At 57.1% G+C, this 13,010-nt stretch overlaps 2 protein-coding genes across 12 annotated transcripts in view; one reads left to right on the top strand and one right to left on the bottom strand.

The window, feature by feature from the left end:
• The window catches only part of Tns2 (tensin 2), a 14,836-nt gene continuing 1,826 nt past the window's right edge, over positions 1-13,010 (top strand). Inside the window, exons 1-27 of one of the 11 annotated variants that reach the window (XM_048802782.1) lie at positions 1-416; positions 1,941-2,049; positions 2,476-2,513; positions 3,427-3,465; positions 3,769-3,807; positions 3,978-4,027; positions 4,255-4,426; positions 4,690-4,740; positions 5,034-5,192; positions 5,281-5,345; positions 6,133-6,216; positions 6,726-6,838; positions 6,927-6,987; positions 7,265-7,340; positions 7,934-8,063; positions 8,168-8,233; positions 8,308-8,421; positions 8,542-9,753; positions 9,898-10,051; positions 10,147-10,739; positions 10,857-10,946; positions 11,240-11,365; positions 11,562-11,654; positions 11,777-11,854; positions 12,002-12,079; positions 12,661-12,829; positions 12,926-12,994. In XM_048802782.1, coding sequence (XP_048658739.1) covers positions 315-416; positions 1,941-2,049; positions 2,476-2,513; positions 3,427-3,465; positions 3,769-3,807; positions 3,978-4,027; positions 4,255-4,426; positions 4,690-4,740; positions 5,034-5,192; positions 5,281-5,345; positions 6,133-6,216; positions 6,726-6,838; positions 6,927-6,987; positions 7,265-7,340; positions 7,934-8,063; positions 8,168-8,233; positions 8,308-8,421; positions 8,542-9,753; positions 9,898-10,051; positions 10,147-10,739; positions 10,857-10,946; positions 11,240-11,365; positions 11,562-11,654; positions 11,777-11,854; positions 12,002-12,079; positions 12,661-12,829; positions 12,926-12,994 — 4,130 coding nt within the window. In that variant the 5' untranslated portion in view covers positions 1-314. Of the gene's footprint in view, positions 417-1,680; positions 1,805-1,940; positions 2,050-2,475; positions 2,514-3,426; positions 3,466-3,768; positions 3,808-3,977; positions 4,028-4,254; positions 4,427-4,689; positions 4,741-5,033; positions 5,193-5,280; positions 5,346-6,132; positions 6,217-6,725; positions 6,839-6,926; positions 6,988-7,264; positions 7,341-7,933; positions 8,064-8,167; positions 8,234-8,307; positions 8,422-8,541; positions 9,754-9,897; positions 10,052-10,146; positions 10,740-10,856; positions 10,947-11,239; positions 11,366-11,561; positions 11,655-11,776; positions 11,855-12,001; positions 12,080-12,660; positions 12,830-12,925; positions 12,995-13,010 lie in introns of those variants that run through there. The other 10 variants (XM_048802785.1, XM_015493506.2, XM_015493507.2 and 7 more) reach the window with 10 other exon arrangements.
• The window catches only part of Spryd3 (SPRY domain containing 3), a 24,106-nt gene continuing 16,625 nt past the window's right edge, over positions 5,530-13,010 (bottom strand). The window contains exon 11 of the mRNA XM_048802792.1: positions 5,530-6,379. Within this exon, the coding sequence (XP_048658749.1) occupies positions 6,356-6,379 (24 nt within the window). The 3' untranslated portion in view covers positions 5,530-6,355. The remainder of the gene's footprint in view (positions 6,380-13,010) is intronic.

The following is a 13,010-nucleotide window of genomic DNA, read 5'->3' on the forward strand; positions in this document are numbered from 1 at the left end:
AGATCACTGGGTCTGGGATAGCTCCAGAGCCTGAGGGGGCTGACACTCCCAGCAGGGTAGATCCTGGGAATCTGATCTCCTGGCCTCCTCCACATCCTCCCCCCCCACCACTTCCTGGAGCTGGCTGCGACCTGCCCCCTTCCCGCCTGCACTTCCCTCCACTTCCAGGGCCAGGCTTCTCCTCACACCAGCCAGACAGCCTGCCCTCCGCCCAGGGGAAGCGACTGCCTCCGCCAGGCTGCTTCCAGGAAGCCCCCGGCCAGGCCCCAGCATTGTTCAGGCCCTGCGGCCAGCACCCCAGCCAGCCGGACACCATGAAGTCCAGCAGCCCTGTGGAGAGGCTGCTCAGAGCCCTGGGGAGGAGGGACAGCAGCCGGGCCACCAGCAGGGTAGGAGTGCCTGCCGGCTGGGCAAAGGTGGGGCAGGGGCGGAGGTGTGGGCAGAGCGGGAGGGACAGGATTCAGGCCAGACCCTCTTCCCAGCTTCCTCCGCCCTCTCCCTTGCCCAGCATCCCTATTCCTCTGCCCCTTAGGGTGGCAGAGGGCTAAGTGTGGGCAGCAAATGTTTGGGTTAGAACGGATCCTGCCATTTGCTTTGGCTTCTCTATCCCTTTACTGCTCTGGAGTCATCCTGGAGCAGTCTTGTCCCCCAAAACTGAGCCCTGAAGTCCCACTTCACTGTGGTACTTTGCCAGGCACTATCCTGGAGCTCTAGAGCAGGGCTGGCATCAGGCTTCTTCCCTGTCCCAGAAAGTTTGGGGGAAATAGGGTGGGAGGTGGCAAAGAAATGAGGAGAGGAGGCCAGGTCTTGGGAGAGCTTTAGACTGGAGGTGGTCTTCCCCCGGGCTCCTCTGTATGTGCCATTAATGCTGCTAAGCGCACCCAAGTGTCCTCTTGGGTTTCACAAGGTTAGTGGGGCCCAGAACAGTTCCAAGGATAGTCAAAAGGCCAGAGGTGTTCCTGGGTCCCCATCACTCCTCTTCCCAATTTCTCATCTTGACCCTAAAGAGGGAGCTTTGCTCAGCATACACAGTACTAGTCAGGCAGGTCAAGGAGAGGAGCAGGGCAGCAGAGTCTTGAACTCCAGAGGAGAAAATGGGTAGAAGAGAGGCAAGCTGTCTCCAGACAGGAGGGAGGAGTGAACCAGCCATGGGAGTTTCCCATGGGAACCTTCCATGGGATGGCTCCGAGATAGGCCTGGGCCATCCGGGACATTCCATCTCCTGCCTCTTTGTACCTCTGGTGGGAGGGGCCAGAGGGGGAATCTGGTCCATCTCCTCCCTCCTCTGTCAATGCTTCAGAGCCATTTGAACACCAAGTGACAGGGAGCTCAGTATAGCCCCAGGCAGCAAGGCAGCTGGACATCTCTCCCCAGTGTCATTCCTGTCCCTCCCCCCTCCTTACACAATTGCTGTCTGACGCCACAATGCACAAAGAGTAAACATGTTGTTCTGACCATGGGGGAGGGAGGCAGGTCAGCTGCCTGGAGCGTGGGGACAGGGGAGCAGGACTGCTGAGGCCACTCCTGGCAGCTTGGCTCAGGCTGGGTGACATACATCTGGACCCTCCTCATGGCACACAGGCCTCCCTTTGGGGAGGGCAAAATGGGAGGAGAGTCAGCACCCCTACTCCACCAGGAGGAAAGCCCTAGGGTTTGATTGGCAGTAATGAGGGCATCACATAGCAGGGCCACGTGAGGGGCGTAAATGATTCTTTGGGGAGGAGCTGACCTAGCGAAAGTGACATGAAGCAAGGGGTCACATTCCAAGCACTGCTGAGGACAGGCCTGAAATAGCTGTGGCCAGGTGTGTCCTATGAGTTTGAGGGCTTGATGGGGAGGAGGAAGAAGGAAAGCAGTGCAGTACTAAGGCAAGGACTCCACCCAGTCCTGGAGATGGGCCCCATTGTGGCATCACACCTCTCTCTGTCCCCTGTTCACAGCCTAGGAAAGCTGAGCCACATAGCTTCCGAGAGAAGGTTTTCCGGAAGAAAGCTCCAGTGTGTGCAGTGTGTAAAGTGACCATCGATGGGACAGGCGTCTCCTGTAGAGGTGAGGCACTCTGCCCTGTGACTCTGAGATACCCCACACACACCACACCCAGCACCACCGTGCTGCTCTTGGTAGGCACCAGGGTAGCCAGGAGGCAACTGCCTCTCACTTTAGCAGCCCTGGCTCCCTATGACACACACTCATAACCCAGGACACTACCTTCCCATCCTGACCTGTGACTGGGAGACTTCCCTCCCTCTTCCTCCATCCACCCTGGAACATGGCCTCTGACTACTCCACTCCTTAACCTGGGCAGTAGAACCCCTCTGCCATGTTCTTCCCTCAAACCCTGCCCCTGTTTCCCTACCCCTGGCAGTCCAATACAGCTGGAGTCCCAGAAGTCCCAGGGTCTGCATCTAGGACCTAGGAGATGGTAGATGATCCCACAGAGCCCTGCTAACTCCTCTCCTCCCTTTCCCTGTCTAGTCTGCAAGGTGGCCACACACAGAAAATGTGAATCAAAGGTAGGTATCTGGTTCTACCTGATGGTAGGGGTGGCGCTGGAGTTCCTTCCTCCTCCCCAGATAGACTGCTCAGCCACACTTTACCCGCCCTCCACCCCTGTCATCTCACCATTGGTGACCCACTCTTGGATGGTAGGGGTGCTGTGCTGGGCCCTTTAAGAACCACCCTACTCCACCCCTGGAGGGCTGGCCCAGGCGGGTGGACAGTGAGACAGCGTTTGTCTTGGTGCTGTGCCCAGGCTGCAGCTGGCGAAAGGATGGGGGGTGGGGAAGAGGAGGAGAAGGAGGAGGAGGAAGGGTGGGGTGGGTGGGGAGGGAGCAGGACTGCAAAGACTGGGCAGCCGGATGGGCTGTGCCTTCCCTCTGGGGAAGGGTCCTCAGGATGCATGGGTGGGTCTTGTCCTGGGTCCTGGAAAGACTGGGCCTTTCCAGGCACGTGCTGTAGATGGCACCCACTATCCATTGGCAACCTGAGACAGCCCCATCTCTGAGGAGCTTTCAGATTGTCCTTCTGCTGTGCAGGGTGGGGGGTGTCCCACCCTTGGAGCTGGCTTGGGGAAGCTGTGTGCCCAGGGGCGGGGTCTGCCGGTGAAAGAGGCCAGTGTCCGCCCCTGGCCATGGCCGCCTGCATGGCTCTATATATAACTCCTGTCCTGCAGCTGGATGAATGGGGGGTCTGTTGGGCAGGGGGCTGAGAGCCAAGAGCAACAAGTGGGGGGCCTGTGGGGTGGGGGACTGAGAAGCCAGAGGGAGGCGCCCTTAAATAGAGGAACCTCAGCGGGAGCCTGTGCCCATCCACTGACAGCCCCTCCACCTTCTTGCTGAAGCTGAGGGGTTGCCCATCCTCAAGCCCAGGAGGGTCCATGGGCCCATTTCACCAGGCGCTCAGTCCACTACCTGGGTCTCTTTCCAGGTGACTTCCTCCTGTCAGGCCCTGCCCCCTGCAGAGCTGGTGAGTGTGCTATGGGATGCATCTGGGAAGGCAAGGAACCTGCCCTGGTGTCCAAAGGTCTGGCGGCCTGTGAGAGGGCCTCCAGGAGGTTACATAGATTGAAGTGTTGTGGGTATTGGGCACCCTGACCAAAAAGGAAAAAATGAGCCTCTGCTGTTCTTGTCCTCTTGGGCCTTCTGGGGGTTAGACTCCATTCCCCTTGCCCAGAGGGTGGACACTGGTCTGCCCTCCCCCTATTTCCAGGCCCAGACTGGTCAGGGTCCCTGCCCTAACCCCTCCTTTTCCTCCCCCATCTCCCTCTAGCGGCGAAACACGGCCCCAGTGAGGCGCATAGAGCACCTGGTAAGGTGATGGTAGTAGGGGGTGCCGGGGGTGCGTGTGGAGCGAGAACAGGTAGCTCTGGGAACCAGAACCTAGGTTTCCTGAGGACAAAAGTGCATGGAACCCTGGACTGGAGAAGCTAGAATGGGGGCACCCAAAGAGATGTCCTTACACGGTTTCTGATCCACCAGGGATCCACCAAGTCTCTGAACCACTCAAGGCAGCGCAGCACTCTGCCCAGGTGAGTGGGAGAGGGGCAAGTCCATGTGACCCCCCTCCTCTGCCAGCCCACACCTCAGGCAGTGTCCTACAACAAAACTCCTGGGAATAGCCCCCATCCCTAAACGAACTCTCCCTTAGGGCCCAAGTAGTCTCACCTGCCATCTCCAGACACCCTCCCATCACCTTGCCACCCCCCTCTTCCCCGCCCCTCTGTTCCCGACGTTGGCTTCGCCCCTTCCTCCGCAGGAGCTTCAGCTTGGACCCACTCATGGAGCGGCGCTGGGACTTGGACCTCACCTACGTGACAGAGCGTATCTTGGCCGCCGCTTTCCCTGCTCGGCCAGATGAGCAGCGACACCGGGGCCACCTGCGCGAGCTGGCCCACGTGCTGCAATCCAAGCACCGGGACAAGTACCTGGTGAGGGACCCGGCCGGCCCGGAGCCAACCAATGAGAAGGCTGAGAGGTCCATATGGGCGGGGCTGCTCATTGACATCAATCCCTGAGGGGAGGCCGCTGGGCAGCATGGAGTGCAGGGGCGGGGCCAGGATGGAGTTGGTGTTGAATCCTGGAAGGTCACCAAGGGGGCCTGACGGTGGGACCCGGCTTCTTACTGTGGGGCCATCTCCATCGCTCCTGGCTGTTGGAGGTCACTGCATCTAAAGGTTCCCCTTCATTTCAGCTCTTCAACCTTTCAGAGAAAAGGCATGACCTTACCCGCCTGAACCCCAAGGTAGGGAAAACTATCTGTTCAGCCATTAAACTGAACCAAACCCACCCCAGAAGATCCCAGATTCCCCATTATTGATAGAAGCAATTAGTATCTACTTCATTCTTAAGCATTCTCCCATATGATATATGACTTAAGGTACCCCAAAAAGTAGTGCAGGAGGTATCAGCTCACTGTCAGTAAAGAAAATGCTGAGGCCGTTGTGGACAACTAGCAGGCCCCCAACCTTGCCTCCGACCTTGTCCCTAGGCCCTGAATCTTGTCCCTTTTCTGCCCTACCCATCCCTCTTTGTTAGTGGCCTTCCCCCCAGCTACATCCCTCCACTCCCCAGGTCCAGGACTTTGGCTGGCCTGAGCTGCATGCCCCACCTCTGGACAAACTGTGCTCCATCTGCAAGGCCATGGAGACCTGGCTCAGTGCCGACCCGCAGCACGTGGTGGTACTATACTGCAAGGTGAGCTAGAACTGCCAAGTCACAGAGCAGGGGCCTCCTCATCCTGGAGGCCCTGGAGGCCCTCTATCCCTGTCTCTCTGTCTCTCAGGGGAGCAAAGGCAAGCTTGGAGTCATCGTGTCTGCCTACATGCACTACAGCAAGATCTCTGCGGGGTGAGGACCCCAGCACCTCAACCACCCCTTCCCCTCTGTAGCTGGATCTCTTTGTTCAAGAGCCCCTCCCTGTAGATTTGGTTTCTGTCCCTCTTTGATCACTTGCATATCATTGCAATCTCCAGCAGGTGCTCTCTATTAGTTTCCTAGGGCTACTATAACAAAGTTTCACAGACCGGGTGGCTTAAAATAATCAAACTTTATTACCTCACAGTTCTAAAGACTAGAAGTCCAAAATCACCGTGTCCGGGTTTGTGCTGTGAACCTGGGTACTGTTTTCCTCTGCCTCCTTCTAGCTTCTGGTGGTGGCTGGCAATCCTTGGCATCCCTTGACTAGCAGCTGCTTCACTCCAACCTCTGCCTCTATCATCACATGGTGTGTGTCTGTCTCCCTGTGTCTCCTCTTCTCTTCCTATAAGGACCAGTCATATTGGATTAAGGGCCTACTCTGCTCCTGCATGATCTCATCTTAACTAATTACATCTGCAGTGACCCTGTTTTCAAATAAGGTCACATTCTGAGGTACATATCTTCAGAAGGGACATAACATACAACGTGATCTTACTGGCCCATTTTACATATGAGGAAAGTAAAGTCCAGAGAGCAATTGCCTGAGACCCAACAACTAGTAAAGTGATTATTCTATCGTGCTTCTAATTCTCTTTATCACACCACTCTGGGCTTCCTCTAGATTGAGGGGATCATGTGTCTCTTCCTGGGGCTTAGGGATGGGAGGCCAGGATTGAGTCCAGCCTTTCACCCCCAACACTGGTGCTGCTTTCCACAGGGCAGACCAGGCACTAGCTACTCTTACCATGCGAAAATTTTGCGAGGACAAGGTGGCTACAGAACTGCAGCCTTCCCAGCGCCGGTGAGCAGTATGGGTGGGAATGGGCCAGATTCTCTTCTTCACGCAGCACAGCTTAATTGGGCAACTCCTCTGTGCCAGGCATTGTTCTAGTGTTGAGAATCCAGAACAAACCAGGTCCCTGCTCTCATGGGCTTACATGCTAGTGGAGTAGAAAGTAACAAGCCTAGGAATAAACAGAAATGATACATCATTTTGGATTATGAAGAAAATGAAGCTGAGCCTGTAATAAGAGATGTTTGGGATAGCCAGGGCTTTCCTCTATACCATGAAGCAGAGATCTAGGGGAAGAGCTTTCCAGGAGGAGGGAATGGCAAGTATAACACCTTTAAGGCATCAAGAGAAATTGAAGTTAGATACAAGGAGGAACTTTCTGATAATCTGGAAGATGGGAGGGAAGTACAGAGAAGGGCAAGCCTTCTAAGTTTGGGTAGAGGGTATACACAGTTGAAATGCTCCAAGGACCCTTCTAGAGGGAGGGACTTACATTCTCTTTGATATTCCCCCACCAGATACATCAGCTATTTCAGTGGGCTGCTGTCTGGCTCCATCAGAATGAACAGCAGCCCTCTTTTCCTTCACTATGTGCTTGTGCCCATGCTGCCAGCCTTTGAACCCAGCACAGGTGAGACCTCCAAGGTGTCCTCTGTGGGGATAGCTACTTGCCACCCCGTTTCCACATCCCTTTTATGATTTCTCCTCTGCTCCTCCAGGCTTCCAGCCCTTCCTCAAAATATACCAGTCCATGCAGCTCGTCTACACATCTGGAGTCTAGTGAGTGTCTGTTCCCAGGTCTGCAGGGCGGGGCTCCCCTCTGCTGCTCCATGGATCCCTGCTGGTCTGGCCTTCCCAGACTTGGGCTCCCAGCTCTAGCTACAGAACCTGAGAACAAATACCATGAGGGAGCCCAAGTGACAGATGGGGAGCCTGAGGCTTAGCTGAAGATCCTCCCAGGGCTGACTGTGACCTCCCAGCTCCTGCTTCTGCTACCCGCCTCTGCACAGGCCCCAGTGTCTGACATAGCTCTCTCTACCTTCTTTCTGCCCCCCAGTCACATCGCAGGCCCTGGTCCCCAGCAGCTTTGCATTAGCTTGGAGCCAGCCCTTCTTCTCAAAGGCGACGTCATGGTGAGCAACCAGGAGAGTCCTGGGGATGTGGGGGTGGGGGGCAGTCTTGCCAGCTGCATAGTTCAAGGCAGATTGGAGAGCAAAAAAAAGAGTCCCCTATGGAGCACAGTAGCATGCACCTATAATCCCAGTGGTTCCGGAGGCTGAGGCAGGAGGATCATGAATTCAAAGCCAGCCTCACCAATTTAGCAAGGCCCTAAGTAATTTAGCAAGACCCTATCTAAGAATTAAAAAGGGCTGTGTGGGGGCTGGGGCTCAGTGGTAGAGTGCTTGCCTAGCATGTATGAGGCACTGGGTTCGATTCTCCGCACCACATGTAAATAAATAAAATAAAGATCCATTGACAACTAAACAATATTTTTAAAAAAAATATTTTCAAAGGGAGGTGGTTTGGGGATATGATTCAGTGGTTAAATGCCCTGGGTTCAATTCTGGTACCAAAAAAAAAAAGGGGGGTAGGGGGAGTCCCATAGATGGAGAGGTCACTTTAAGCTTAAGGCATGGCAGAAGCTGACCAAGCATTCCCTGGGTAGAGGAACTGAAGAGGCAAAGCGGATGTGAAGGCCTGACCCCTGGCCTCCCACCCTCCCCAGGTAACCTGCTATCACAAGGGTGGCCGCGGGACAGACCGAACCCTTGTGTTCCGAGTCCAGTTCCACACATGCACCATCCATGGACCACGGCTTTCCTTCCCCAAGGACCAGCTGGATGAGGCCTGGGCTGGTGAGTCCAGCCAGCTACCCCCAGGGGCACCGTGAGGGCAGTCGGGAGGACAGCGCAGGGCGGTGGGTGGGGCCGAGCCGCTCCTCACTGTTCACTCCCCACAGAGGAGAAGTTCCCCTTCCAGGCCTCGGTGGAGTTTGTCTTCTCCTCAAGCCCAGAGAAGATCAAAGGTGAGTGTGGGGGCTTGGGTGGGGACCGAAGTCACGGGTCCGCTGAGCTTCAAGCCCTGGCTGCCTTTCGCCAGGCAACGTCCCCCGGAATGACCCCTCAGTCTCCATGGACTACAACACTGCAGACCCTGCGGTCCGCTGGGACTCGTATGAAAACTTCAATCAGCACCACGAAGACAGTGCGGACGGTGTGCAGGGTGCCCTGGGCTGGGTGGTGGTGGCAGCGGGGCGCACACTCCTTCCTCTTGGGCAGACCCCGGGCAGCTTCCAGGCCGTCCCTGCTTCTCACCCCCGTCTTCTCCACGCAGGCCCGCTGGCCCACACGCGGGGTCCCCTGGACGGCAGTCCTTATGCTCAGGTGCAGCGTGCCCCCCGCCAGACCCCGCCGGCACCCTCTCCAGAGCCACCCCCACCCCCTATGCTGTCTGTCAGCAGCGACTCCGGCCATTCCTCCACGCTGACCACAGAGCCAACTGCCGAGTCCCCTGGCCGGCCGCCCCCGTCGGCTGCGGAGCGCCAAGAGCTCGATCGCCTCCTGGGAGGCTGTGGAGTGACCAGTGGGGGCCGGGGGGCAGGGCGTGAGACGGCCATCCTAGATGATGAAGAGCAGCCCCCCATGGGCGGAGGCCCCCTCCTTGGGATCTATTCAGGCCACAGGCCTAGCCTCAGCCGCCACTGCTCCTGCCGCCAGGGCTACCGGGAACCCTGTGGGATCCCCAATGGGGGCTACTACCGGCCTGAGGGAACCCTGGAGAGACGGCGGCTGCCCTATGGGGGTTATGAGGGATCCCCGCAGGGCTATGCTGAGGCCTCTGTGGAAAAGAGGCGCCTCTGTCGATCACTGTCCGAGGGGCCATACCCCTACCCACCTGAGCTGGGGAAACCCGCCAATGGGGACTTCAGCTACCGCTCTCCGGGCTACCGGGAGGTGGTGATCTTGGAGGACCCTGGAGTGCCTGCCTTATGCTCATGCCCAGCATGTGAGGAAAAGCTGGCGCTGCCCACTGCAGCCCTGTACGGACTTCGGCTAGAGAGGGAGGCTGGAGAGGGGTGGGCTGGTGAAGCTGGCAAACCTCTCCTGCACCCGGTGCGGCCTGGGCACCCATTGCCTCTGTTGGTGCCTTCCTGTGGGCACCACCATGCCCCGATGCCTGACTACAGCTGCCTGAAGCCACATAAGGCAGGCGAGGAAGGGCATGAGGGCTGCTCCTATGCCATGTGCCCAGAAGGGAGGTATGGGCATCCAGGGTACCCTGCCCTGGTGACCTATGGCTATGGAGGAGCAGTTCCCAGTTACTTCCCAGCATATGGCCGGGTGCCTCACAGCTGTGGATCTCCAGGCGAGGGCAGAGGGTATCCCAGCCCTAGTGCCCACTCACCACGGGCTGGCTCCGTTTCCCCTGGCAGCCCACCCTACCCACAACCCAGGAAGCTGAGCTATGAGATCCCTGCAGAAGAGGAAGGGGATAAGTACCCATTGCCCGGGCACCTGTCCTCAGCAGGACCCTTGGCATCTGCAGGTGAGGGTCATTGGAATGCGAGTGCACAGGGTGGAGGAGGGTCCCGGAAGATGGTGGGGAAGCCAAGGGGGCACAAGATAAAAAAGAATTCAGCCGGACAGAAGAACCGCCTCCTGCTCACAGTCCTTCCTCTTCCCTTCACAGTGGAGTCACCTGAGTCAGTGTCCTGGAGGGAGGGCCCCAGTGGGCACAGCACACTGCCTCGGTCTCCCCGAGATGCCCAGGGCAGTGCCTCTTCAGAGCTGTCTGGTCCCTCTACACCCCTGCACACCAGCAGCCCAGTCCAGGGCAAGGAGAGGTACGCAGAGGGGCTGGGGCTGCTCGGGCAGGCATTGCTGGGGTGCGGGCAGCCCAAAGGAGGGACGCTACTGACCCATCTATCCTTCCACCCAGCAGCACCCGAAGACAGGACACCAGGTCCCCCACCTTGGCACCCACTCAGAGACTGAGTCCTGGCGAGGCCTTGCTCCCTGTTTCCCAAGGAGGCACTGAAAAGGCACCTGAGCTGCCAGCTAGAAGTGGGCCTGAGCCTCAGAGTCCTAGCCCCTTCTCCCCAGCCTCCCCTCCCAGCTCACCCAATGACTGGCCTCAGGAAAGAAGCCCAGAGAGCCACTCAGATGGTGCCAGTCCTCGGGGCCCTGTGCCCACTACACTGCCTGGTCTCCGTCATGCCCCCTGGCAGGGCCCTCGAGGCCCCCCAGATAGCCCAGATGGGTCTCCCCTAACCCCTGTGCCTACTCAGATGCCCTGGCTTGTGGCCAGCCCAGAGCCACCTCAGAATTCACCCACACCTGCCTTCCCCCTCACTGCATCCTATGACACCAATGGCCCCACTCAGCCTCCACTTCCTGAGAAACGCCACCTGCCAGGGTCTGGGCAACAGCCAGGACCCTGGGGTCTAGAGCAGGCATCACCACCGACCAGAGGTACCAGTCACCATGTCACCTTCGCACCTCTGCTCCCGGATAATACAACCCAACTGCCAGGTATAAGGGCCTTGAGAGCAGGTGGGGTGGCCTGGAGAGCCCATTCTCCCAGAGAGGGGCACTAGGGAGTCCTGGGGATCAGTGCTGGGGTCTGAACTCAGCCCCTCCCTGTCCTAGACCCCCCTACACAAGAGAACCAAAGCAATGTCAAGTTTGTCCAGGATACATCTAAGTTCTGGTATAAGCCACACCTGTCCCGTGATCAAGGTGAGAAGTAGCTTGTCCCCATCCCACCCTACCCTCCAGGGCATCTGCCCTGGCTTGGAAGCCCCATCTAAGTCGAACTCCTTGACTTTACCCTTAGTGAGCCTCTCACCATCAGGTTAGACTCAATATTGTTAAAGCTCCCATGAACTCTGAAGTTCTGTCCCCAGACTCCCACATCCCCCTACCATGGCCATCAGGTCAAAAGAGCCCTGGGTGCTTGTTGGCAGAGGAACAGGGTGTATGGGCTACTGTGCAAACTTCTCCCTGCTGCCCCTTACCCAAATACCTTGCAGCCATTGCCCTTCTGAAGGACAAGGACCCTGGGGCCTTCCTGATCAGGGACAGTCATTCATTCCAAGGAGCCTATGGGTTAGCCCTCAAGGTGGCTACACCTCCACCTAGTGCCCAGGCCTGGAAAGGTACAGAATACCCAAAGTTGGTGGGGTGGGAGTGGAGTGGGAGAAGCTACAGAGGCAAGGGGGTGTTGGGGACACTCAGTAATGGGAAGAGGCAGGAAACGACCTTTGCTGCTCAGGAGAGATTCCCATCAGGGGAGAAGCTGGGAGCCTGGAATCGGGTAAAGCTTTACTTTGTTCTTCCTTACCCTCATCTCAGGGGACCCGTTGGAACAGCTAGTCCGCCATTTCCTCATTGAGACTGGGCCCAAAGGGGTGAAGATCAAAGGTTGTCCCAGTGAACCCTACTTTGGTGAGAAGCAGGAGCCTAAGGAAAGCTCCACAGGGCCGGTTTAGGGAGAGGCCAAAGTACCTCAGGAGGGTAGAAGGGAGATCTGTGGGCACCTCAGGACTTTCTCACCTCCTTCCCCACAGGCAGCCTGTCCGCCCTGGTCTCCCAACACTCCATCTCCCCCATTTCCCTGCCCTGCTGCCTGCACATTCCCAGCAAAGGTGGGTACTCCCCACCTCTCCTTACTCCTGTAACCAAAGGGAGAATCCAGAGGTCCTGGCCTTCCCTTGGGATGGGAGGAGTTGTTCTCCAGCAACTGGGGAAGCTTCTTCCCTCCTGAACTTCCTGTTGTTCTTCATTTCTCTCAGATCCTCTGGAAGAGACTCCTGAGGCTCCAGTGCCCACCAACATGAGCACAGCAGCAGACCTCCTGCGCCAGGGTGCTGGTAGAGACCTCTCTTTCTTCTCCCTCTCTATGGGCACCAAGCGGGGCATTGTGAATGGGGTGGCGACTGACAGCCTTGGGTGACAGGCCCTGGCAGGTGCACTTAACCTATGAAGGTGGGAGAGCCCCATATTGGTTAGAGGATGGGGAAGGGAGTCCCCTAGGTTTGTTTTTTTTTTAATATATTTTTTAGTTGTAGATGGACACAATACCTTCATTTTATTTACTTTTATTTTTTATATGTGGTACTGTGGAAGGAGCCCAGTGCCTCAACATATGCTAAGCAAGTGCTCAACACATGCTAGGCAAGTGCTCTATCACTGAGCTACAGCCCCAGCCCCCAGTTTAGGTTTTCAAGCATCATAAACATGGGCATCATGGTGAGGGAGGGCGGAGAAGGCAGATCCTCAGGCTTCTTCGCCGGGTTTCTAACTCTCTAGATTATCTCCTAGGTGACTCTAGTGCGTTTTGACAGCACTGGCTGGGGAAAGTGCAAGAACTATTGGGGTGGAAGACTCAGGGGTGATACAAGACCTGGGTTGGGTACCATGCTCCTTCCTGACCCATTTCCTGCCCTCCTAGCATGCAGTGTACTGTACCTGACGTCAGTGGAGACAGAGTCACTGACTGGCCCTCAAGCTGTGGCCAGAGCCAGCTCTGCAGCTTTGAGCTGCAGCCCCCGCCCAACACCAGCTGTTGTCCACTTCAAGGTCTCAGCTCAGGGCATTACACTGACCGACAACCAAAGGAAGTGAGTCTGCGTGCCCACCCCTAGGGAACCCCATGTAAAGCCCTTGGGGGCCCAGATTTCAAAATAGAACCTTCCTTCCTCACCCGCGCCTTGCAGGCTTTTCTTTCGCCGCCATTACCCAGTGAGCAGCATCACCTTCTCCAGCACTGATCCTCAGGACCGAAGGTGAGGCTCCCTCTAA

The sequence above is a fragment of the Marmota marmota genome, unplaced genomic scaffold (genome assembly GCF_001458135.2).
Source record: "Marmota marmota marmota unplaced genomic scaffold, marMar, whole genome shotgun sequence".
Taxonomy (NCBI): Eukaryota; Metazoa; Chordata; class Mammalia; order Rodentia; family Sciuridae; genus Marmota; species Marmota marmota.